At 45.6% G+C, this 26484-nt stretch overlaps 1 protein-coding gene across 10 annotated transcripts in view; it reads left to right on the forward strand.

The window, feature by feature from the left end:
• Positions 1 to 7102: 7102 nt before the first annotated feature.
• EXOC6B (exocyst complex component 6B) overlaps positions 7103 to 26484 on the forward strand; it is a 311137-nt gene continuing 291755 nt past the window's right edge. For all 10 annotated transcript variants that reach the window (XR_001411259.1, XM_014936006.1, XM_014936007.1 and 7 more), the window contains exon 1: positions 7103 to 7320. Coding sequence is in view for 9 of the 10 variants with exons in the window: in XM_014936006.1 (XP_014791492.1) it covers positions 7208 to 7320 (113 nt within the window). In the remaining variant the exon portion in view is untranslated. The remainder of the gene's footprint in view (positions 7321 to 26484) is intronic.

Raw genomic sequence — 26484 nt, forward strand, 5'->3', positions numbered from 1 at the left:
TGATGGTGGGAGGGTTTCAGAGATGTGTCAGAGGGGCTGGGATGCTGGCGTTACCTTGGTTGTCCAAGCATATCCCTTAGCCTTCATGGACAGCTTTAAGCTTCCAAGAAGTAAAGTCCTTATTTCCATGGCTGGGCTGTCCAGCACATAGAACTGGTGGAGCTGGTCCAGGGGAGATTTTTCCCCTGAGCAATATGAGTATCAGCTTATCCCTGGGTGAGCATTTCGGTGTTGGAGGATGAGCAGGCTGCCACAGAGCCTCCTGGGGTAGCGGGAGCTGCTCAGGCAGGGTCTCAGCCGGCATGCCAGGACCATGCTCTGGCAGCAGGAGCGTTTGAACTCTTTCCAGGAAGTTGGTTGAGAAGATGAACAGAGATGTGCCAGAACCAGTGAGAGCACTGGTCATTCTCTGAAGAGATGGAAGATGCTCCACTTGCCTCTCACCCTGTGCACAGTGGAGACACTGGACCCTCAGCACCATCCTAGTCCCCTTAGAGATTTACTCCTGTTGCATGACTGTTGCTGATGTGGACGGACCTCGTGGTACTGTCCTGTCCCAACAGGACAATACCATTCCACTGTGTTGTCTGTGTGTCACACCACTGTGACAACACCGTTCAGGCACCTCTTTGCATTCATAAAGCAGGAGGCAGATGAAGCTGGTTCCAGAAGAGCGAGGAACATGAAACCGTGAACACCACAAAACCTCAGCTCTTCATCCATCAGCGTTAGGGCTTCTCTTGCAGCTCAGGCTGTAGTTGAGGGAACCAGCACTAGGTGTCAGCGGCATTTAAAATCTGGAGGGAGCTGTGGGCAACCCCTGAGCCCGGGGAACCCCGGGAGGACAGAAAGGGGGCGAAGAGCTTTGCTCCTGGGCAGCACAGTGCAGGGAGAGGACAAGCCACTGGTACAAGCCAGCTGAAAGGTGCCAGGGGCGTAAATTTCTCTTAATGGTGCTGATTTTAAATGTCTAGTGGCGCATTATCAGAACTGCCCAAATTATCCATCCTTCGAGATTGTACCTATTGGATTTATCTGGAAAATCCACCCAATCTGCTTTGTTGTTGTGCCACGGATCTCTGTGGCACGGATCCTGTTGTTGCACAGGTCCTGTTGTGTGCGTGTGCTTGCTATGCTCTCAGCAGCTTCTGATGGGTATATGACAGGGCTCCCACAAATCCAGAGGAAGGTAGGAGGGCTTCCAGGGGGGAAACCCACCCTGCGTGCTGCAAGGGTGGTGGGAACACTTTGGAGCTTGTAATCCTGAGCAGCAGCTGCCGTAACACTGCCAGGGCTCATGCATGTTGGAGAGGAAGTGCTAAATTCCTTCTGCAAAGGACTGTTAACAATAGCTTTCAGGAAGAGCCCTGGGTATTTCTGCCTGGCGTTACCACCCAAGAAGGGCAGGGCTCGAAGTCATACAAGGTGGCCCTGGCTGTAGTCATCATTGCCATGACTACCCATGGGCTGCTGGAAGGGAAGGCTGTGGTTTCGCTCCTGAGCTCTGCTTGTTGTTTTAGTAGCCCAAAGGCCACCCCAACTGCGGGATCTCATCATGTTCAGCAGCTAACTGTGTGACCTCCTAAGGACAAGATGCCTCAGATGCCAGCAGATTTCTTGCTCCATAGAGCAGGGCTGCTATCTGGCTGGGTTTCATGGCAGCAAGGATAATGAGGATGGACTGAACGGCACAGCAGGAGCCTCGCTCCTGCAGCTATCCATGATGAGAAGGGGAGCAGGCAGAGAGGAAATCTCCCCTTGTTATAGGCTAGGAGGTAGAGTCTGCCTCCTGCTCATAAAACATGATCCCTTCTGCTGCTATCAGGGGTGACTCATGCAGCCCCAAGAGCAGAGAGCAGAACTCAACAGTGTTAACCACTTCCCATCGTACATGGAATAGAAATACATTATGCACCACTCAAGTGAATACATTCACTCTTGTGAATGTATTTGTCCTTCTGCTTCTAAACAAAGACGAGCCCTTTCCCTCGCTGTGCTGCTTCCCTGTCAGCATGGGCTTCCCAGGTTCAGCTAAACAGTCCAGAGCTAAGGAGCAGCTCTGTACCTCCGATGGGGACCCACCTCTCTGGTCTTCAAATCCTGTCTGGACGAAGCTGTGCCATGCCATATGGGTTTTGACAGGACTTTAGAAATCCCAGTAAAGTTTGCCAAAAATCTTTACCCTAGCATTGCCATCAGAGAACTCTGTCCCTGTATTTAATTAAATCAGAAGCTCAGATTTGAAAAATGCTCCACAAAGGTTGAAAGCCAGAACTGTGCGGCTGAAGTCCATCTCACCACTGTTTCAGTCTGTCCAAGCTATTAATTTCCTGTATTCAGGAAAAAAAAAAAAGTTATAATAAAATGCACAAGAAAACAAGAGTCATGATTAGAAGCATAAAGGTATGTCCCAAACAGGGATTTGGGGAACAATGTGATAATATCAGAGAGGCTTAAAAATGTATTTTGGTCCTGAAATGTAAAGCAGAGCAGGGTTTTAAGGACAGAGCCTAGTTGGTGGGAAAACAGGGATTTATCCTCCATAAATATGTTGTGAGGGACTGGATTATTTTGTGGTTACTGATACGTGCAGATGAATGCACCCAGGGGCAATAAACCACCAGAGCCAGGTCTAGGTGAAGGCACCTGCCTGAGAGCAGCACGACCACAGTGGAACCACCGTACCGAGTCTCTGGCAAGCCAGGCTGGCTGCTGCTGCTGTGGGTGGCATCAAAGTGTGTGGGATGGTGGCAACCAGTGCAGAGGGAGCTGTGGCCCTTCTCAGAAGCAGCAGCTGATGACAGCACTTCTCCCACCCTCCATACAAGCAGGAGCAGCCAGCCTGGCTCCCCGTGGCTCCTTGCTTCCTTTGCCTCTCCATCCCAGCTGCAGCCCTTTCTCCCTCATCCTTCCAGCCAAGCCCTACACTCTCCCCCTGGAAAGGGTAAAGTTGCATCTCATGGGCACATGGGGTGCTTTCGGTTGGCACCCTGTGGCAAAAATGCAGAAGGTGGCTGAGGGAGGGGGGATAAATTAAATGCAGACACCTCTGTTGGTAGCAGAGAATTATTTATTCCCCTTGGGGTTGAAGCGGAGGGTGCTAAAGGTCAGCCTTTAAGAAGGAAACCAGGCTGGTGCACACCCAGAGCAAACAGGACAGGCTGACTTGTGTGCTTAGTCAGCACCCACAGTGTTCTTGTTGCTTTAGAAATACTCTGCGTCTTTCCTTCTCCAGCTTCAAGTGATTGGGTACCAGAAAGTAAACACTGAGGATGCCCAGCCCGGCTGGGAGCTGGGTTATGGCTAAAGGGGTTCAGTGAAGGCAGAAGGGAAAGGTGGGGAGCAGGCAGAGGCTGGGGATGCAGGAGGAGAGCATGGAGGCAACTACAGGGGCTCCAGGACTCCAGTCCACACCCCAGAAGAAGGGACCTGCCCAAAGAAATTGCTTGAGATTATTTGAGTGTCTAACAACGTGGGAGATGAGTCCTCCAGGTCCCTGCAGAAGGGTGGTCTTCCAGGTCAACAGCATCTGGCCTTGTCTGTTTCTTTCTTTCTACTTTTTATTCCTGGATCTGTTTGCTAGTCCCTTCCTTTCTCTGTGAAACTTTTTCCTGAATGACACTGGTGAGATCAAATGTAAGCATAGCTTGGCATCATGCCTGCCTGTCGTTATTTGAATATAGGTGTGGTGAGAAGAGCTTTGAGGCAACTGGAAGGGAAGAAGCCAGCAGCGAGAGGGGGGAGCAGGTAAGGAAGCAGAGTAGCCAGGAGACGTTGAAAACAGTTCAGCAAAGTAACAGCACAAAATGAAAAACCAAAATAGCACAATAAGAGAGAGATTGTTAAGTTTAATTAAAGAAAAAAAAAAAGAAGACATTAAGATATTCTGATGGTGGTACCGCTCCAGTGAAATGGCAGAATTACAACTAGTCCTGAATTTGGGAAGATCCCAGGTGCCACAGTAATTTGTAGACAGTGATGATGACTTTTCATCTCAGCAGTGAAGGAGCGACAGAGCAGTTGCAGAGAGAGGCAGACTGAGAGGCAGAGCAGTGTCAGGTAACCTGCACACGAGGCTGTGTAAAGGCTGCTCAAGGCTTCTGACCTGTTACATCAATTTTTTAAGGAAGTTCTGGAGGACTGGAAAACGCCAATGGAGGCCAGTAATTAAAAGGGAGCGTTTTTAAAGCTCCATCAGGCTGTTGTCATTCCCATAAAAAACAATTATATGGAACTTCATTAGTAGGAAATTAAGGGAACATAAAAGAGTTGACATCAGCTAGCACAGTTTTAAGGGAAATAGAATCTGTCAGGCAAACTCGATATAATTTTTCAATGAGATTATAAGCTGGTAACAGACATCTTTGATGCGTTTCTGTTGGTACTGCATGATGATTTGATTAATAAATTAGAACAATACAAATTCAGCATGCTTATGTCAGTGACTGGTAAGAATAAATAAACTTCTTGTGGACAGGCCTTCACATGGTACAAAGTTTGTGTGGCAGCAAATAATAAGGGCAAGTCCCAGACTGCTCGATAAAACCAGACAAAAGCAATGAATATTCATGTGAAGGTGACCAAATGCCATGTGTCCAGGGACAAAGAATATAGCTCTTCTTACAGAACGGAAAATTTTATCCTGGACGGCAGTGACCTGAAAAGAATTGAAGGTGACAGTGGATGATCAGCTGGACATCAGCCTCAGTGTGACCCTGTGGCCAACAGGACTGACTAATGGTACCCGTGATGGTACCAACACAATGTTGAGGAGTAGCAGATGGATTATATTCTCTTAGTGCTTGGTGCTGGAGCCACTGCTTTCTCTGTCCACTTCTGGTACCCACAGTCTAAGGAAAATCTTGAAATATTGTTGGTTTTGCAAAAAATGCATAAAGGAGGAAATTATTGGAAACTGTGTCTTAGACTGAAAGGCTCCAAGAGCTCAGACTGTTCAGCTGATCAAAAAGCTGATCCCAGATGTCAGCACCATACGTGAACACCAAAAATTTGATCACAGCAGACTTTTGACTCTACAAGGCAAGGGGAAAAAGAGATTTGAAATTTGAAGTCAGAGGCCAAGTGGGATTTTCCATGGCATCAAAAATAGCACTAAGTTTTCCACTTAAAAATGTGGTCAGATTTCATCATAGCTTTAGAAGCTAATTAACACATTGAAAAATCCACGGTTATAAGGTCCTCCTAGGAGGTAACAATATCCTTTTTCCTGCCCATTTGACATGAGTATTTATGAATCTATGAAAATATTCCTGGTGCTTTTGTCCCCATGAGAAAATCACGATGTTTCAGTGGATAATTTAAAAAAAAAAAAAAAAAATTATTCCATTTCTCCATGGTGACTGCTGTTGGAGAACAGATTTCCTCACTTGTGCTAATATGTCCAAAGTGACACCCATTTGGTCTCGCACGACACTGTGTTTGGCAACTGGAGGCCTGATGTGCAAGAGCTGGTGAACTTCACATGAACTAGCAAAGTTTTGGCCAGGCTCTCCTTGTCCCTCCTGCATTGTTCCAGTCATGGTGCATTATGCCTTGGGAAGTTCTTTTATCCCTTTCTCATTTAATTAAATGATGATACAGGGATATTCAGACTGGCAGCTTTCAACCTTAGCAAGCCATGGTGAGGAAAGCCAGAGGCTCATAAAACTAGCTTAGTTTATTTATATATCAGAAGATGAAATGACAAAATGCAAAAGCAGGAACCCTTGGTGGTATGCATAGCTTGGTCTCAGTCCTTATCTTCATCCCCACCGTGCCTCTGGCAGAGCGTAGGATCTCCATGTAAGGATGGTTCCACCACAATCGATAATGCGTGGCTGGGAATGGGACCCTTTCAGTGTTGTTTTCACAACACAAAAGAATAACAATAATAAACTGCTGCTTCCAAAGGAGGGAGCTGCCCGAAGAGCTGCAGAGTTAAACCTCGAGGCGACCTTGACATCCAAAGTTGTTTCTGGGAGCTAGTGGTGGGTTTTTTTGAGGAAAACTGCTATGTCCTTGGGCAAAGATATCTCTTGGGTTGTGCAGCTTGGGGCGGATGCAGTGCAGCTCAGCAGCTGGTGGGACATTTGTGGACCAAGTTGAAAGGTGGTTTGGTGTCAGTGGGGAACTTTCTTTGGGACCACAGTCACAGCACCTTTTCAGGGTGGGGCTGACATTGTTTATGGGGCTGAGAGACAGGATGGGGCAGGAGGAGCATCCCTCATGGGGCAGGGGGATGCCCCTGCTCTGGGCAATGACACAAATTCATTCCTGCTGGCATCTCCCCTCGTAGTGGGGGTCAACATTGTGAGTGCCATGGGGGTGTGCTCCTTCAAGGGGATGGCATGGCATCCCTGCCATGGGGCTATGTCCCTTCAGGTGGAGGACATGGGGTCCCTGTCACAGGGCTGTCCCTGCTCATGGTGGGTGTCACTACCATGGTGGCCGTGTGCCCTCATGGTGGCTGTCATGGCCATGGGGGAATGTTGCTGCCACGGCAGCTGTGTCTTCACACTGGGAGGGCATGGGGTCATTGTCACAGGGCTGTGCCTCGCAGGCAGGTGTAGAAGCCATGGGGCTGCGTCCCCTCAGGGTGCGTGGCATCACCATGGGGCTGTGTCCCCTCATGGGGCAGGAGACGGGGATGGATCCTGCCATGGGGCTGCATCCCCTCGGGGTGGGTGGCATCACCATGGGGCTGTGTCCCCTTATGGGGCAGGAGATGGGGGTGGATCCTGCCATGGGGCTGCGTCCCCTCGGGGTGGGTGTCGTCACCATGGATGGGGCTGTGTCCCCTTATGGGGCAGGAGACAGGGATGGATCCTGCCATGGGGCTGGGGCGTCCTCTCGGGGGCAGGTCGGCAGCCGCTGCCACGGCGGACACCTCTCCTCCGGGCAGCAGCGTCCCCCGCCCCGCCGCCTCCCCTCCGGCAGCACCGGGTCGGCGACACGAGCTTCCCGGGGGCCGCTCCCCGCCGCCGGGCGCTCCCCGCCCCTCGGCTGCCGGGCGTGTCGCAGCGCCGGCGCAGGCCGCAGCGGCTCCCCTCGGCCCGCCCGCACTACATTTCCCGGCGTGCCGGGCGAGGCGGGGCCGGGCCGGGCCGCACGGAGCAGAGCGGCAGCGGGCGGCCCCGGCGCTGATAACTGCCCGGGGTGGAGAGGGCCGGGCAGGTGGGTCGGCTTGGCCGGCCCGGCGTTCGACTTGATGGAGCGGGGGAAGATGGCGGAGCTGGAGAGCCTGGAGACGGCGGCGGAGCACGAACGGATCCTGCGGGAGATCGAGAGCACCGACACGGCCTGCATCGGCCCCACGCTCAGGTGCGGCTGGGGCGGGGCGCCGGGGCGGAGGGGGCTCGGGCAGTCTTCTCCCTGCCACCCTCCCTCGAAACTTTGAAGAAATTAGGAAATGCTAATTATTATTATTTTTTTTTAACAGTCGCCTCTGAGAAAGCGCCCGCAGCCCCCTCTGTTCCCCCTGCCTGGCCGCCCCGGGAGGTGGAAGGGCGGTGAGGGGCGAGCCTCGGCCTGTGCCCGGCGGGGTCTCGGGGTGTCTCCTCCTGCCCGGCCGCGGTGGTGTCCGCTCCCGCGGTGGGCTCTGCCCCTCCGGCTCCAGCCCCCGCCCGGGGCCTGCGCCCAAGCGGCCCCTCCGGGGGCTTTCTGGGTGCCCGCAGCCCCCCTCTGCCTTCCCCGGCGGGGAAGAGGGGAAAGGAGGGCATTTCCCTGCCCTTAGCCCGGAATCTGTCAAAGTTATTCTTGTAAACCGCTGCCCGCCTTTTTTTTGTTGATTTCTGTCAGTTTTGCAAAAACCATGGCTAATTGTGAAGCCGTGGGTATGGGTACAATTACCATCCTGATGATGATATGAGTTAATGCCTCTGTTTGCTTAATGGATCCTTTGTTCTCCTATTAAGCATCTTTTTCCCAGTGGTTCTTGCAGTATCCTTCAGCTGGGAGAACCCGTTGCTTCATCTGTGTTAACTGCTGTGCTCTCCTCCTGCCCGAGGAGCACAGATGGATATAGCTGCCTGCCCAGGAGCACTGTCTGTTCGCTTTTCCTTTTCTTTCTGCTCCTTTCTGCAAGTCTGGGTCTGGCATTTCGACCTTTTAGGTATTTCTTTGTGATGCTGGTTCAGATTTTGCAGCAGTGGCTTCTGCTGCCTTGTTAGTCTGAGAGATGTGGTAGCTAGCTGTTTAAACTGAGGCCTGTGTCTCGTGAGAAATCACCTGATTTTTTTAAAAAATGATTTTTTAAATAAGTTATGCACATCTAAGATCTGTTCTTGCTAGCCAGACCATGTACTGTTAGCATCACTGTCCTGGTAAAAGCCACGTAATAGATTTGGCAAACAGAGACCTCATTCCTCCATCCTCTTCTTCAAAGTGAAACAGAAGTTCTCCAAAGAACTTTAGTTTTGATACAAAATGCATTACTCATGGTGGTGTGCAGAAGTGTGCTTGTTATTCTCTGGAAGGTTGATGGTACAGATGGGTAAATAATGATTATAGCTCTTGTAATGAAATTGACCAGGCTGAGAAGTGGGGAAGGATGGAGGTGTGTTACCAGAAATACTGGGCTTCAAAATCTAAATAGTTAGATTATCCCAAACTTAAATTCGGTGCTAAGCTTTGTTGCTGTTAGTGATTGAGGGAAACACTGTGACCTTTTGCAGGGCAGTGCAGTTGGTTTCACCTTCGTGTTTCAGCTGCTTTGCATCAGCCCAGGAGCTGCTGAACTGGAAATCACATTGCCAAGTGGGAGTGTTTTGGTATAAACGGGACTGAAGCCTCCTGTCCCACCTTCTCCACAATAACTCCTAGTTACTTTTCAATATTTAGGTTTTACAAAGTCATGGTTTTAAATGACTGATGTGCCTGTCTTTAAAAATAAATGAGTTTGACCTGTTTGACTTGCAGTGATACTGCACTGTGAGGGGAAAAAATGAAAATGGGAAAGCTCTTCTTTTGTGGAGTGACGGGGCACTGGATTTTTCTTGCTATAAGGTTGCCCATTTGTTTAGTTTTTTTTGACTTTTTGCAGTTTTCTTTTGGAAGTTCTGTAAAGCCTTTAAAGATAAACTGTATAGTAGGAGATGCTGAGAATTAGATTTATTAGCCAAACTGAAAAAACTGGTTCGAATGTCTGGGAACTACCACAATGAAGAGCGTGGGTGGTTTTTTCCATTTCATAGAACTAAGTGCAGTTGATCTTGTTTCTTTCTATTAAGGTTAGGTGAGGAGTTAGGCTTAATGTCTATCTTTGCATACCGACAGAAGAAAAACTAGTAAATGTCTGGGGCAAAGAAACGTTTGTGTTTTGCTAATTTTAACAGTTGGAGTACATTGTTACTTCTTCAGGAGTATTATTAATGATATAAGTGTGAGCAATACCTGGTCTAAGGATTTTTAGAGTTGAAACTAGACCAGCTCAGGGTAAACATGATGTGCTGGAGAGTCCGGAAAAGAAGACGATGGAAACCTTTTAAAAAAGGTGACTCACTTCTTGTAGCCATCATGGAAGAAATGTGTTTTCAGGAGCCAGGCTGGCTTCCCTTTTAGGAACAGCAGTCCCAAAACGCTGTTCAGAAATAGGCTGGACTGCTGGGCTCCAGCTGCCAGTGGGGACTTGTTTGCAGAATTGCTCTTTTATCAGTTTCTGACTCGGCAGAGTGAGATATTCTGACTGCAGCTGTCCTGTGTTGTCCTGACATAGTGCTCAAGGCTGAATTACTATTATCAAAGGGTGATGGAGGGGTTAAGATGTTAAATTTAAAGTCCAACTAATTCATCTGTCTGGGTGGGTTTGTGTCCCACCCATCAGGGAGAGCATTTTCTGCTAGAAAAATAGCAAGTGTAGTAATTCTTGCCCTGGGGCAGGGGAAGGACAAGATGCCTTCTTGATGTCCCTTCCAGCCCTATTTTTCTGCTCTGTTCTTGCTGTGATTCTGGGAGTCAGTGGAATGGGCCGGGATTCTGTTATTGTGTGGGGCGCTGTGCAGATGTGGGATGAAGCCTGCCCCTCCTCAAGGAGAGGAATTTAATTCTAAATATAAAATGGGAGATGAGGGTGTGCGAGGAAGCATTGCAACAGTCTGTGTGATGAGCTGTGCCAGTCTCATGTCTTGCTATGTTGGTAGCTTTGATGCCTGATGCCACCAAGGTCTCTTTTTTTTTTTTTTTTTTTTTCCCCTTAACCTGACAATGAATGTCATTGTGTTTGAAGGAGGACAGCGAACGAGTTCAGTGAGTCTTTGTGGGGATCCCCTCGAGTCTGTGATGCTCCTGGAATCAAAATAATCCACTTCAGGATGTCTTTCCTGCTATTCAACCTCTACTAATTATATCCATTGCTCCTAGTTCCACTTCCTTCTGCTGTTATAATTCATCTTTTTTTCTCCTGTGTTATGCTGCTTGATTTTGCAGGGTATTCCTCTCTGTATCCCTGACAATGAATGTCATTGTGTTTGAAGGAGGACAGCGAACGAGTTCAGTGAGTCTTTGTGGGGATCCCCTCGAGTCTGTGATGCTCCTGGAATCAAAATAATCCACTTCAGGATGTCTTTCCTGCTATTCAACCTCTACTAATTATATCCATTGCTCCTAGTTCCACTTCCTTCTGCTGTTATAATTCATCTTTTTTTCTCCTGTGTTATGCTGCTTGATTTTGCAGGGTATTCCTCTCTGTATCTAGGCTTCTAAGAATCACTTAATTCTGCAGGATCAGATAACCTTCTAGGGGAAAAGAAACTCTTTCTTGCTTAGAACTACCTCTTGACTGATCTGTGACACTGGAGTGCTCGATTTCTTATTACACTCAACTGACTGGTCAAGTTTGTTGCTCTTCAGCGCGCTTTCTGTCAATTTCAGTATTTTTTTGTTTTGTTTGTTTGTTTTTTTAAGTGATGGGAAGCTAGCAATGGGCTGTAGTATTCTAGCTGTAGTCACTGTGAGGATGCTTGCCTCTCTGCCGGGATGCCTCGGTAGTTTCTAATCAAATTTACTTTTTGAGAAAAAGGTAATCCCTCATTCTGCCGGCTCGTACAGTATTTTCTGAGTGTTTATCCTGAAATAGCTAGCAGTTGCTTTTGATAGGTAGAGATTACTTGCACAGCTGATGGTTGTCTTGCTTTCTTCTGTGCTTCTCTTATTGTCTCCCTTTATTTTAACTTTTCCCTGGCCCTGTCTTTTGTGCTGTACTCCCAGATTATAAATGATTGACTCTAACTGATACAGAATAAAGGCAGGAGAAACCGTGATATTATCTTGTATGACACCCAATAAATGTGGGCTGTATAACTTCACCCACTTTTCCTTGTGTTCAGCCTGTCATCTAAAGATGAGCCTGTGTCATTATGCGAATCGCTAATAATTTTTAAAAAGTTCCTAGTTTCAGCCAGTGGATGTTTTGCTGTCCTTTCTTGGGCTCCTCTGCAGTGTCCTTTAACACCTGGTGTCTACTCACAGTTAAAATACAGGCTTGTATTTTTAAGTCACTCCTTCCTTTTGGTCTTACAGCTTGAGCTCTGCAAGTCTATCACTCTTGAAAACCCTCTCCCAGCTCTAAAGATGCTTTTGCAGCTTTTTTAAAAAGATGAAGGATTTTTAAACAGCATTTGATAAATTAAAAAAGCCCCATCTGGCCGCATAGATGTAGTTACAGTATTCCTGCTGTCACCTCACCACTTCAGATGCAGGTAAAATTACATTGATACTGTAGTAGTCTCCTGCTTGCACACTGAGAGATTGGAGAAGCTCTCTTCTCCAGTGTTATAACAGGAATTGTTACTTAATGCACAGTTATTTTCTTGGGAGCACAGTTCTTGGTAGCTATGGCTGGTGCTTCTCATTGCTACATCTGTACCTTCATGCTTGGTTCTCCTGCGGTGTGAGTTGCTGGGAAGGATCAGGATTTCCAAACGATTGTTCTCTGCGGCTGCCTGATTTCATGGTTTGTTACTCTGCCAGCTTTTGTGTCATCTGCAAATTATATCATCAGTCTTTTTTTTGTTTTGTTTTCTTTTTAGATGTATATTTGCTTTCTAGATGGTTCCTTAGTGGGTAAGATATTATCAGTTATGTTGGGACTAGTATTTACCTGTGCCCCTTTAGAAAACAGAAATGTTGTATCTCAGACAGCAATTAATCATCCAGTCTTTGCTTTTGTATAGAACTATATTTTTAATAGGAGTTTCATATCTGTCTGCTAATTATGTGTGTTTGGAGAGATCACAACCCAAGAATAAATTAAGCACACTCGATAGGGTCGTGTTTCTACTAAGCAGCTCTTGACTGAGATTACAGTAGGACTGTAATTAAGCTGTGTTCCCTAAATCCTTTATCAACTCTTCCATGGCACTGTCTGGGATTAGTGTTGCCCTGGCTGACCTACAACCACCTGGGTGACATGTTTACCATAAGGTCAGCATGCTCTATTCATCCCTTGCCCATAACCTCCCTCTTGCTTAGGTTCATCTTAAATAGTGGAGCTAGAGGTCCTCAACTGTATATATATATATTTTTTTTTTTTGGATTCTGGATCTCGTGGCTTGGATATTTGACAAATAATATTCTCACTTAGGACTAATGGATATAATTAATCTCATCTCCCATAGGGACATCATCTTAGGTCCTTCTTTGCACCTTCAGGCTGTGGCTCTCTGAATAGGGGTAGCATTGAGACACCTGAGCTGGATGTGTGAGGAGCCAGAGGTGGTGTTGCCGCAGCCCATCTTGCTGACATAGGTCAGTGCTGCCTTGGGTCCAGGCTGGAGTAATGTGACAGTGCAAATAGCAGCAGCTTGTCTGAGATCCTGACTCCTGAGCTGGTGCTGATGACCTGGAAGGGGAACATTCTCTGGTTTATTTTCTTCTATAGCTTCAAATGGAGCTGAGCTGCAACTCAGCTGCACCCTGTTCCTGTGCCATTCAGGTTTCTGGTGCAAACTTGGAAATCTGAGGCTTTGCTCTTAGACATAATCTTATGGATGGGGTCCAGCAAGTGCTGGGGCTCTTGCTTAGCCCCTCTGAGCCCAGTGTCTCCTTAGCTGAAAGTTGCAGTGTTAGTACAAGCCCTGTGGTAAACCTGGTGGGAAAATGGATCTGGATGGAAAGGTAACCTAGCTAAAAATGTTTTGATTGAATACAGCTCTGCTTGAATGTGTTTTGCTGTATGGTAGCACAAATACGGTTTCCAGGCAAGGGAGGAGGTTGTGTGGGGATGGGAGCAAGGGACTTGGGGATGGGAAAAATCAAGACTGAGTCCTGCTAGATTTAGAAAAGCTCAATGAGTTTGTCAAACCAGACACCAACTTGCTCTGTCATTCCTAGTCCACAGTTGCAGGCACTGACATGGGCTTGGTCAAGCTGTCTGTGGCGAAGTGCACGTTGCTTCTTATGGCTGGGGCTATGGGGTATGTTTTGATGGGCCAGTATTGGCTTAAGCAGTTTCCCTGTCTTTCATTTGCTCCTCCCAGCCATTGGTGTGGCACAATGTTCATGTGGGTGCTGAAACACAACCCTCCCCTTCCCACCTTATTTGAGTTAATTTTTCAGCTGGATCAGTTTGCTCCCACTTCATCTTGGGCTTATTTTGTGGCTTCCCGAGTCTAGACTGGCACAAGGGATTTAGTGGCAGGGTACCGGGTCTGGAGGCCAGCTGTGCTATTAGACATCTAACGTTCATGAACTTGGATGTGTCCTTCTTCCATGAGCTGCTTGCAGTTTCCTCACCTGGTAGAAGACTGTTTTACTTGGTTGGGGAGTGTAACTGGTGTACGGTGAGTTGGATGAGCATGGAAACTGTGACACAGTAAGAAGCAGAAGTTTGAGTCTTCTGGGTTGGGTGTTAACAATGAAGCCTGGCCAAGCTGGTCCTAATCTTTGCTTCAGTGGGTGAGATGAGGATAATGGTCTGCATTACAGATGTGAAGTGAGGAATAATGACAGGCGCTTGGCTTAACAGCTTCCCTATTTGTATTTTGGAGTGGAGGAATGAAGATAGTACAGTGTCCTGCTGATCACTCTTGGGGCTACCTTTACTGGTGGCTGGGGGGCTATGATTGCTGTGGTTTGTCCTCCAGCCAAGCCTGCCTTCGGTGAGGAGACAGGAAGGAGACCCTGGATCAGCTTTGGGATGAAGTGGACTTTCTCTTACACATGCTGGGGCTGTGTAAGAAGTGCCTCCTCAAGGTCTCAGGCGCAGTGAGAATGGAAGAGCATCTGAAAATCATACACAATACCTGTAAAAAAAAAAAAATCCTCTAAGGCTGAATACTGTGAGAACTTACGTGTAACAGAGCTTTAACTATACTCAGTTGCTGTCTGGGCTTTGCACCCTTCAGCTGCACCATGTGCCACACTTCGCCTTGGCAAAGTCCCATCCCTTGCTTTACGTACAGTAATTTGTGAAATGCCAACTTCCAGCAAAGCAACACCATGAAGAAATAGTGCAGACCGTCTAGACACTAACTGTTGGCCGCAGAGCTTGCTCAGGAAGCTGCTTGTGACAACTGTAAATTGTCTGCTAATAAAAGCCTCGCAGGATCTTTTGAAGCATCTTTCAGCCCATTCTCCTGCCACCCAGACAGGGAAACTGCAATCTCCTGAAAATGAGCCTGGGCCTCTGTTCATATGTACATAATTAAGCGTCTTTTAAAAGACCGTTCATTGCAATACTGCTTGAATTATATTAGCGTTCCCTTCTGGTCAGGCTGATGCCATTCAGCTCCAAGTTTTCTGTTGCAGAGGAAAAAGTAACAGCAACTGCTCCTGTGAAATAATCTGGTATCAGCATTATTGGTCTGTTGGGAAATCGACTGGTCTGGCTTAATGTGTGGAGCATTGGCATTCTCTGCCTGAAGGTATGCTTTACTTAATTATCTCAGGTTTTATGGATACTTTCTCGTTTGCAGTGCTAAGGTTCTGCCTACAACTTTGAGATGGTGAATCCTTATAATTCATATAACCCTTTTTATTTGAGTCTGCATCCTGATGCAATGTGAAGGGAACAGCTTGCCAGAATGTACTGCTCAATTATTTATAGCTTGTATTTTCTTGGTTTTTCTCGCAGAAGTACATTCCTTTCTGGAATTTAATGAATCACTGTCAAAGGACAGATTATCAAATGCCTATTCCTATTCTGTGGGATGTGGTCTTGTGTCTGGGCTCTCAGTAGCTCACTGAATTTATTTTCCTGCTTACCCTCCATCACCTCATCTGCAATAGCAGTTTATGATAGCAGTGTTGCAGTATTGTGAAGCGGTAAGCTAAAAGGGGATATTTCCCTTGAATCTTTAGAGAGGCTGTTCTACTAAGCTCTCTTGGTGTCTTCTGGAGTCGTTACTGTGTATGACTTAGCAGTATTTCATCTCGATCTGGCAGCTGAACTTTTCTTTAGAGCTCTCTGCTGTCCTGCCAATAGAGGAATGCAGAAAAGTAGTAGCTTGGGAGCCTGGTTGGTTGCCCCTCTGTAGGCAGAGTCCTGTGACATTTAAGTCTACCTCGACTGTTCTTTCGGTCATGCTTTTTCTGAAAATTCAGAACAATTCTGAAAATCTTTCAATTCTACTTCTAGTGGATTGATGCATTTTTGTCCTTGTTTAAAAAAAATAAAGTGGACATTTATTCCAGGGCTGCAGAAGCCTAATGATACTGACTTTCTGAATCTTTTTACCAGAGGAAAGCAAACATAGTCTCTTGCAGTCTTTGTGGTCTGAGCCAACGCTTCTGACAATACAGCCTCAGTATCGCTGGTGTCTCTCCTTCTCAGTGGTAGTAGTTAATCTGGAGCCCCTCGCTGTTGGTCTATTATAAAGGCTTTGTCTCCCATTCCTCCCCTGTAAGTGCCCCACTTTACACTGCTGACTCTGAGCTTTATTTGTCATTTTTGTCACCTTTGAGAAAAAACTGAAATGACTGAGATTGCTTAATCTAGAGAAGACAAGGTGGGCACACAGTTCATCTTCACATGCAGAATAGACTGTTGAGGAGGTGAAGAAAAGCTCTTCTTTCATGACTGCACAGGCTGGGATCTGGGCTACAACTGCAGCAGCAGGGATTTAAGGATAGGTGTGGCGAAGGGCTTTCTAACTAATAGTTAAGGAGAAATCATGGAAGTGTTCATAGTGATCACATGAAAAGCTCTTCTTCATCGTTCCATCTCTAAGGATAGTGAGGAGCTCATCAATATAGAGCAAATACAGATGCATGTATCTAGTGTCTTGCATTCTGTACTTTGAAGACTTTTGACAGCATTATACCAGCATCTCTCTCTTCAAGAGCTTCCTGTGGGTCTTTTCTCCATGACTGCCTCGTCAACGTTTTAGTCTGGTGGTGCTCTCACATGGAGACATTTTAGTGATGAGTTCTGCATTTTAATTGTGTTGTATATTCCTTTAGGGTTTAAAACTGGGTTTTTTTTGCTGGACAAGGTCTAGGCTGTCACACAGGATTATGAGAAATAGTAAGTCAGCCTTTCTTTTTTTTTTTTTCTCCCTTCTAAGCTGAAGCTTCTTAATCAATTCATTGTAGTCTCCTGCCAAAGCTGTTTTGAATTGCTCATTATCCCTGTTGCTTTTCTTGGTATCTTTTCTCATGCAGCTATCACCTTTTTGTGAAGATGCTGGAAAGATCAGAGCTGCACATAGTGATCAAGATGCAGATTCACGTCTTGCGATGTGTTAAGTGGCACAGTGATGTTTTCTGCTTTGCTTTCTCTTCCTTTTCTGGCGGTTTCTGTGTTCTGAGCCAACACTTCTGACAATATAGCCACAGTACCACTGGCGTCTCTCCTTCTCAGTGGTAGTAGTTAATTTGGAGCCCCTCACTGTTGGTGTACTATAAAGGCTTTGTCTCCCATTCCTCCCCTGCAAGTGCCCTGCTTTGCGCTGCTGACACTGGGCTTTATTTGTCATTTTGTCACCTGATACTTGGTGTTGTAAGATCTTTTGCAGCTTTTTGCTTTGGAGTTAATCCAAGTGAATAGTTCTGTATCCTCTGCAAAATGTCATCTTGATATTTGTCCCCTTCTCTAAAGCACTGTTAAACACACTGAACATGAACATCAACCATCTATTTTTTTCCTTTGAATTTTCGCAATGCTTTTAACATTCAAGTGTGTTAGGTTGACCAGATCCCCCTTGTTAACAAGTCTGACTTCTTCAAAGAGTGCTAGTGAATAAGATGCGTGAATGCCACCCAAAGAAGCTGTTGTCTCCTTCACTGTATTGTACTTTTTACATGTTTGCTAACTATTTCTTAAAAAAGGCTTCTACTTTGCCCAGTCATGTTCAGTGTTCTGTAGCTTGCAGGGTTCTTCTGTGCTGCAGAAGTCACTAAAGAAATTGGCATCCTGTTTTCCATCTTCCACTTCTCTTGTGGTAACCTTCTCTTGTTGGCAATAGGTTATTGCCAACCTAGTGTTTGTGGCCTGGCAGTTTTATATAATGCACCTTTAGTGTTCTTCAGCAAACAACTCTTCTTTTTACTGAGCTGGTCTTAACATCCTTCTACTAAATTCTCAGTCGATGGCAGCAAGAGAGGTTTCAGGGCAGTAACTCCTTAGCCCCATCCGTGGCATGCAGCAAACCATTTTTCGAACTGTTCCAGGATAAAAGAATTTTCCTGAAAAAGCTTCCACTCTCTTCCTTGCTGTGGCAGGTTTCCTGCTTCTGATCACTGAAGAAGTTACTAGCTTTTCACGTATTTAGGATTAGCTTTTCACAAGACTTATTTGTATAGCTTATTTTGCACGTGTCCTTAGCTTGCTTACATTTGTGTTTTTTAATTTTCACAGGGTTGGAAAACTTTTCTTTTATTTTTGAAAGTCTCCTCTAGGGCTGTTTAACCATGGTGGGTTTGAGGGGTGTGTGTGTGTGCATGTGTGTGTGTATGTTTAAAGCCTTTTTTCATAGTTAGTGTACTGCTGCCTTAGAGTGCATAAATAAATGTCTTTTAAGCAGTTTCATTGCCACCCACAAGCATTTAATACTTCTAGCTGTTCCTTTTTAATTTCCTTTTTTGGTAGGGAAGAAATGAAGAAGCAAGCAGTTTTTCTTTGTGGTGATATGCCACAGTAACGATTTTCTACCTGCTCCCACAAAGGTGCTTGGTTTGGGTGTTTTACCCCCACTTTTGCAGAGAGCCCACTGTTAACTCTGAACACTTGAAAGGGTTGGAGCAGAAGTACTTTCTTCTGTAGGTTGTCCTGACTCTCTGCTAACAAAACTCTTTGGCAAATGTAAAACCTTAATCTTGGCATAGCGCTCTCATTTGCCTACAGAACATCTTGTCTGAAGGGTTTGAAAAATAGGGTAGATCGATGTCTGTCAGTAGTGGGTTAGGGAAGGTTGACTCTGCAGTGGGGACTGAAGTGGAAGAGGTGGCTTCTGGAAATCTCTTCCCTGTGAATCAATAGGGTGCTTGACTTTGCTTCCATCAGTCTATCTGGTGATGAGCTGAGCTCCAAAAGCATAGCTGGGCTGGCCTTGATGGTACGGTAATCTTTGGGGGTCAATATGTCTCTAGCTTCCTGCTGAAGCTCAGCTTACTCTGCTTGTGCAGATCAGCTGGTTCATGTGTGTGGCACTCATTGTGCCACTCAAGCTCACGTCCAGGCTTCTGGGGAGAGTTTCTTCTGCTCTCGCTGGGTTCAAGGAGCCACTGGAACAGCTCTTCTTGAGAGTGCCACCATGGGAGTGGTTCCTTCAGCCTGGCTTTGGTTGCCGTCCTTTGTCAGCTCTTGCAAGGGCAGCAAGCTGCAGACTGGGTTAATCATTCTGCTGCATGCTGCCTTGTCAAGGTGGTCCCACCTCCAGTGTCACCATGTAGCTGCCATGGCTTTTTGAAAAATGTGAAAATAGGAGTCCAGGCTTCTTGATTTCCTGTGGCTGTACCTTAGGAAGTTAACATCCTTTAATAAAACTTCTAGATGCAGTTTTAGGTCATTGTAAAGAACTGCTTCTTTGTAATAACCCAGCCTGTTTTCCAGGTGGTGTCTGTCATGCAGAAGTGAGGATGAACTCACTTCCAGCCTGTCTGCTGGAACTTCCTCTCACTGCTTCCAAATCCGTTTTAGTTTGGAAAATTGGTGTATGGATAATTAGCTCACCTGCTGGGTTGGCCTTAAGGCTAGTAATTTGCTCTGGCAAGAGATGCACACACACTGGTTTGTGCTCTTTCAGTCACTTAAACACAAAGGGGCTGAGCAGCATTAGCTGAGACAGAACAGCAGGTGAGCATATCTCCTGTTTCTGCTGCTTCTCAATCATAGCTATGAAGAAAGCTGAGGATGAGGCTAGTCCTCATCATGCTTTTTGGGGCAGGCTGGTGCCCTTGGGACTTTAAACTGCATACGGCAGTGATAGAAAGGTCAAAATCTGTACTCTTCCTCAAATCCCTGTGGCACATTAGGCTCTTAGCAATTTGTTATTTGAAGATCTGTTTTTTAATAATTTGCTTCTGGCCTGAACATCCGGTGTATTGTAAGTGTGCCCAGTGTTGTCACTGGTGCAGCAGGAGCAAACGAATAAGGGCACCCTGTGCATGGGAGAGGCTTTTCAGGGCACTCTGGAGAGCAAGCTGACCTCTCTGTCCGATGTCCTCATGTCAAAGCAGGACTGTCACAGAGCTGATTTCACTTTGTGTTGCCCGCTCTGGGTGTGGTGACATGTCCTACATAATAGATAGCAGTGCTATGAGCACGTGTCCTTGCGTGCCCTGGCCAGGCGAGGAGGAAGCCTGGGGGATCTGCCCTTGGATGTATTAATAGATGAGGATTTAGCTCAATAGTTGTGTGATGAGCTGTGGCTTGGGTGTCCTGGACTCATCAACTGCTGTCCCATAAAAGAGTGTTTCTTTTCCTCTTGAAAATCCTGAACTGGTGTGTGGGGGACTGAAGTCTACACAAGCTCAGATGTCCCCATGGTCACTGCTGCTTGTTTTGAAGATGCTATGCTTCCCTCTTCATGCCAAGAGGGTGAGGGTGCTGGTAGAGCTGCAATAACCTTGTCCCTCCTCTGCACCCCTCTCCCAGGGCCAGACTGCTGATGATTCATATGCACCCCAGAGGAGTTGTTTTTTTTTTTTTTTTTTTTCCCCATCTTGGCACTGAAATAATTCCTTGCCTCCCTTTCTGCGACACAAAGCTCCAAACAGCTCTCAAGCTGCTGGCTGGCTGCACTCCCCCCATGCAGTACCTTCTGCAGATGTCGAGGCTGAGGATACTGACACAACAGAGCAGGGTGTGTGTCACTGATGCTTAGCTATGCATTTGCTTTGAGTTTCAGGCTCACAAGAGTGAGCAAACAATATCTCCTCCTTAAAATCTGTCAGTGAGGTTAAGAGATTTGCCAGGTCTTCCATAAAAGGTTCACTGAGGAGCCAAGTGTTGTGTTGTGGGTTTTTTCCTTTTTTTTTTTTTTGTCTTCCCCTGTGTTCCAAGAGGAACAGAAAGGGAAAAGATGAGTCTAAGGAGGAGGATATTTTTCCCCTCTCTGCTGAGTAATGAAGAGCTCCAAAGTAAGATTAGTGGGTGGAAGCGTGGAGACAGCACTTGGCAGTTTTGGATGATGGACGTGGCTGTAGAGTTTGCTTTTGGGCTGATGGCTCAAAGCCCAAGTGGATGTGAATTTCCTACTAGTAGATAAAATTACCCAGAAGATGATACCTGTTAACAAGATATTTTCTGAATATCATGTTTCATAAGACAGCCTTTGCTTTCCTTCTTGGGGGATGGCTGTTAGCAGCTAGAGAAACTAAAGATGGTTGAACCATCCCATGAATCCATTTCCTTCTTTCACTGTCCAATTTGGAGAGAATTGGTCATCAATAGACAATAATCTGACTTTGTTAGAGAAACTATGTCCTTCTTGAAAGGCTGTTAAATATAGTGGTATCATTCTCAGCTTGCTTTTACTGACAGTTAATGTAATCTGATGCTTTCTTTATAAGATGGTCTGGCGAGCTGAGCTGGGTGGCACGTACATGCGTGAAGACAACCTCAGCTTGCGTGCTGCAGTGGGAAACCTCTGGAGGATACAGAGCTGGTGATGTGGTTATGACTGCATGTGAGAAGGAAGGGTTTGGCCAGGGCTGGCGCAAGGTTCAGCGGTAGAGAGCTGTGTGGGTTGTGGGATGTTTGGTGAATGGGCAGGATGGAGATCTGGTCTTGGGGTGGGAATAGAGGAAGCTGGGGGCTTTTAAATTCAGAATGAATTTACCTGTGGTCTTGAGGTTTAGAAACCAACCTCATGGAGTTTTCCTGTATGAGTGAGATGTTGCCTTCAATAGAAATGGAAACTCCATGCTCAGCCTCTTTAAGGATTTATGATCCTAGATTAACCCTTTAAGATTATAGACTTCACTGCTAATCACTTTTTAAAAGGAGACTAGAGGTTGGCTTGCCATGAATTCCATAATCATGCCATAATTATGAGCTATGTGGGCTCAAAGGGCTACTCTTTGCAACGAAATCCAGGGAGCTTGGCTAACACACCTTGGAAAGGTGCGGTCTGCATTACTGATTTTCTTCTGCTCTTGTGTCCTGGGTGCTCTCACTGAACTGATGCAATCTTCTAGTTTTAGGTGGAAAGCTTCAGAAGTATTTGACGTTATGGAACCTCCTTTGTGTTTAAGCGCTAGAGAAACGCCAGTCTGAGCTTTTTCTTGGATCCGGCCCTACCATGCAGGACTATAGAAAGCTTCGCTTCCAATACATAAAGGGGGTTTATAAGAAAGTCAGAGAGAGACTTTCTACTAGGGCCTGTAGTGACAGGACAAGGGGCGATGATTTTAAACTGAAAGTGAGTAGATTTAGATTGGACATAAGGAAGAAATCCTTTACGATGAGGGTAGTGAGATACTGGACTAGGTTGTCCAGACGATGGTGGATTCTGCCTCTCTGGAATTGCTCAAAGTCAGGTTGAATGGGGCTTTGAGCAACCTGATCTAGTGAAAGATGTCCCTGTCCATGGGAGAGGGGTTGGACTAGATGATATTTGAGTGTGCCTTCCAACCCAAACCACGCTACGATGCTATGAAACAAAGCAACAGAAGCTAAAGCCATGTAGTGATTGTTATCTTTGTGATCGCTCCTCTGAATTGGTAGCACAGCACATTGTGGTCCTGATAAGTGCAAGCTGGAAATGCTGTAGTTGGGCTAGGAAATGTGTATTGTGTTGGCCTGAATAGATGGGGACATTTATGTTCCGGACAAGACAAACTGGAAATTTTATCTTGCAGTCCCTGGGAACCTGTGTGGCACCCTCCAGTGACCAGAGATGCATGGTTTGGTGGTTGAGACTGCCTGCTAGCAGTGGGGTAGCACAGGCAGGATAAAAATAAAATAACAAATAATTAACATCATTTTTTTTCATAAGGTGAAGCAGGTCTGGGGCTGTGCAATACTAATAGGTAGATGGTTCCTCTGTGTCAGCCTGCTCCTACCTGCTAGCAATTTTTTGTAGTGCAAATAAGTTAAGAACAAGGTTTCAGTTTTGAATTTATCCATTGACAGTCCCCTTCTCCCCCATCAAACTAATAACTTCTTTCTATATACTCTGTCATATGTTGGTCCTGTTTGTTTGCTTCTTGGTTCGGAAGCAGCAACTAAAAAAGAACATCTTCTGTTGGTATTGTGCCATGAATTGTTGCGTGCCAGACAAACTTGTGTGCACTTTATTTTGGAGAGAATTCCAAAATAGGTGCTGGAAGGGAACTTGATAGATGACACATCCACAAATTGCAGTAAAATATGTTAGGGGTGTTTGTGTTTTTATAAAAAGTCTCAAATACTGTTGTGCATCTTACGGGAAGTTAACTCTTTTGCCACAAATAGTTATAATAGGAAAAAACCCACCAGTTCTTTTATTGTCATCTTATGGACCTGCTGTCCATTTATTTGTTTACACTTAATCTTCACTTGACCATTTGCTTGATTTTATTTTTTTTAAACTAAATTTATGAAAGTCTGAAGTTAATAACAAAATATTCTCTCCTGGGTAGTACGATCTAATTTCATTCCTCTCTGATTCTCCCAAATAATAGAAAGCCATGCATAATAACCTTGAAATAACAAAACGCAACTTTATTTTCCTTAAAAGCAGCTGTCTGTTGGAGATACAGACGAGGTCAAATGCTGGCTTTCTAATGACTAAATCTGAAGCACTGTGAAATGCCCTGTAGCTGGGATGCGGAGTGCATCTTTTTTGGACTTCGGGCTCCTTTCTTTTGCTTGCACTTCTTGAATGGATCTCTGTGTCTTGTCCAGGACAAGATTTTGGTCAGGCTGCTTAAAAGCATAATGACTTTTTTTTGTGAACATTTTTAATTCTCATGCTCAGATTTGGGTCTGGCACAGGTTTATCTGAAGTGTAGTATGCAGGATGCTCAGTTAGAATCTGAGATTAATTAATCTAAATTAGGTTAGGCAGTGCTTTCTTTTTTATTGGAAACTATAACTAATGAGAATAAATGACAATTGAATTAGAAGGGCAAAATATGAGGGATGTAGGTGCTTAAGTGCCTGTTATGCCTCCTGACTGTACTCAAAGTCCTCAGTATTTAAGAGTTAATAATAACAAACCCATGTTTAATTACACACATGGATAAGACTGAAGTGCAGAGGTTGCAAGCAGTGACGAAGACAAAAAAATAAATGGAAGCTGGAAATAAAAGCAGGAAGTGCAAATTAAGATTCAACCTGGCTTAACCCAAGTGACGTTTATTTGAAAAATAACTGGCCTTTGAGTGTCTGGCAGCGTACACAAAAATAAAGCTCCTTGTCAAGAAGAGAATATAATCCAAAACAAAGAGCCCTGGTGGGAACACAGCACTTGAAAGGTACTGCCAGTGGGAATTCCTTGTAGAAATACAGTTGCTTTTGTGTTTCCACCCTCTGTAATTTATGATGTGTACTGGGGCTAAAGACTAGGGATGTACCTGCTGCTCCACCTGAAGCCTCTGTGCTGCAGGGCTCTGCACGCTCAGATCTTCAGCTAGCTTTCCATGGGGCAGGCACAAGTAGGGGAGAGAACCTGAGGAGAAGGGAAGTCAGTGGTGAAAGATGGGACAGAGTTGGAGAGAGTTCCAGGGAAAGGAAACCACCTCTTGAGATTGAGATTGTCTGAACATTTCACCTGCTAGCTGAATGCTGTGATGCTTATAGTCCCAAAATGTGCTGTGAATTGTTTCCTTGTGCTTCCAAGCCTCAGTTGAGAAAATGCTGCTTCCAAGCTCTGCATCCAAGCTCAGCCTCAGCGACGGAGGTTGTGGTGAGAGCAGCAAGACTGCCTGGCGGGTGATTTCTCAACCTCCTAAAGCAATAAAACATGAAGCTGCAGAAGCAAGGGAAACTGCTGTTCAGATTGAATTGCCCCCAGCTTAGTTTCTTATGTGCATTTTCTCTATAAAAAGTACACATGCAGAAATTCAAACACAAATGTGTTTTGCTGAAAGGCTGTCTTTTTTTCAAGTTGGAGTGGAATGTGCTTGTCTGAGTTAAAGAAAACAGCATTCTCCTCCTCTGACTTGTATCTTAGACTAGCAGTAAGTTGTTTTAATGTTGTAAGGAGAAGTCCTGCAAAGGCTAGTTCAAAAAACAGGGTGTTTATATCCTTCTGTATAATCTGTGTGACACTTGGAAGTGCTTAAACAGGTCTTTTTCCATGTCTGTTGTCTGTGATTTAGTCTTCTGGGAGATCATCCTCTTCCACAGGGGTTGCAACTGCAGCTCTGCTGAATAAAGTGACAGATGCAGCACTCTTATCTCTGCAAGCAGCGTGCATTTTCTGCTCTATTTCTTGGGAGAACTAGCTAAATGCCTGAAGAGCCACAGGACTACAAGGCATCTTAGGGCGTTTCTTCAGCTGTTTCATAAAAAGGTATTTTTCTTCAGTCCTCTGTATGATTTTGTGGAGGTTTAATGCGAGCATCCCTGCGGTCTGCAACTCTCTCCTTGGCCAAGGGAAACAACCTGGCAGGGTCTGTGTGGATGCCCCAGCCTGGCTGCATTGGTGTAAAGACTGAAGGCAGTCCCAGGGGTGCTGATAACACGGTCTCCATTGGTCTCTGCTGAGATCACCAGCAATTATCGTGCCCAGGGAGGGGGTGACCTGACCGTCTGCTCACTGGGGACTGGACTGAAAACCCAGTGAACCCTGTCATAACTGCTCTCACACATTGGAGATGTGAGCCCGTTCAGGAAGGCAAAATACAGAACAGTGCTTCTGCCTTATTTTCAGTTGAGTGACCTCTTGCCCAGGGATGACCTCCTTCACTAAAATCTGAGGATTTTTTCCAGTATTTCTTTTTTCTTGGCTGCTGTTTGCATCATGTCTGTGTGAATGAGATGTTTGCATCCAGTCTTAGCTTGTACTGTTGTGGTGGGCTAGGTGTTATGTTTTTCTAGCAGGAACATGTTACTAAGCGTCAAAGTTGTAACGTTTCTTAACTGTGTTTGCTCCGAAAAGGATAATAAAAGAGCTATTTGTTTATTTTTGGTGTGTCATTAACCAGGAGTTTGGGGAGAAGCTAGATCTCCCCGAGGTGGGGAAGAATAATACAAACAGATACTAATTCCCATCCAGAAGCTGAAAAATGCCATGAAAAAAACCAACCACTTAACGTTGGCAGAGGTGCAGAATAAAAATGTGCTGGTTTTAGGGTAATTGCATTTTGGAATGTTTTCTCTGAAAGATTTTTTTTTTTTTAAAGTTTTAATATATAAGATTTATGGTCTGCTTGCCCACTGTCTGGCAGGAGGGAAAGAAGTAGGTGTGTTTCTGGAAGCTTGCAGGCTGGTTTGCGTATTCATTCTGGCAGGCTTGGTAATTACTGGTCTGTTAATTTTTGGCATTTAGGAGGTGTCATTTAAACTGAGCAACAAGAACATTCAAAGATAAAGCAGTTCTGCTTGGGAGGTGTCACAGGGACGTCTGTGTGAGGTCCTTGGGACCCTTTGCTCGCAACAAGTTCTCCTGAATCTGTCTGTTGTGGGACTCTTGTATTTTCTAGCAATTCTTGGTGGTCCGTGTATGAGGTTAGATGGACTGACTCTCCTGCGCTGTGGCACACAAAAGCTATTTCAAATTCTGAAATAATTGCCTTTGTGGAACTGATTGGTTTGACACCTAAACCAAAAGTCTGAGCCTGGTAGTGGAATGATTTAATGAATGTGAGGCCAAACAGGTTGCCTTTTTTTTTAAGTGCATTTGCATCTTTAAGATAATGAGGCATTCCAAGCATTTCCCTATTCCTGGGGGGTTGTTTCCTTGTCCATCAAGAGGATTTGGGCACAGGCGGAACTGTTCAATTCTGCCGTCACGACTCACAGCCTCCCTCTGCTATCGAGTTGTATACAGCTAGATTGTCAAATCTCCTTCACGTGAATACTTCTCTTCCTTTTCCCCCCTTTTCTTTCCTGGATGATGGCTGTTTTATTTTTATTTTCTTGAGACCATGGCAATGGTGATTCATTAGATTAATCCATAG

Source organism: Calidris pugnax, unplaced genomic scaffold (assembly GCF_001431845.1).
Source record: "Calidris pugnax isolate Ruff unplaced genomic scaffold, ASM143184v1 scaffold14, whole genome shotgun sequence".
NCBI lineage: Eukaryota > Metazoa > Chordata > Aves > Charadriiformes > Scolopacidae > Calidris > Calidris pugnax.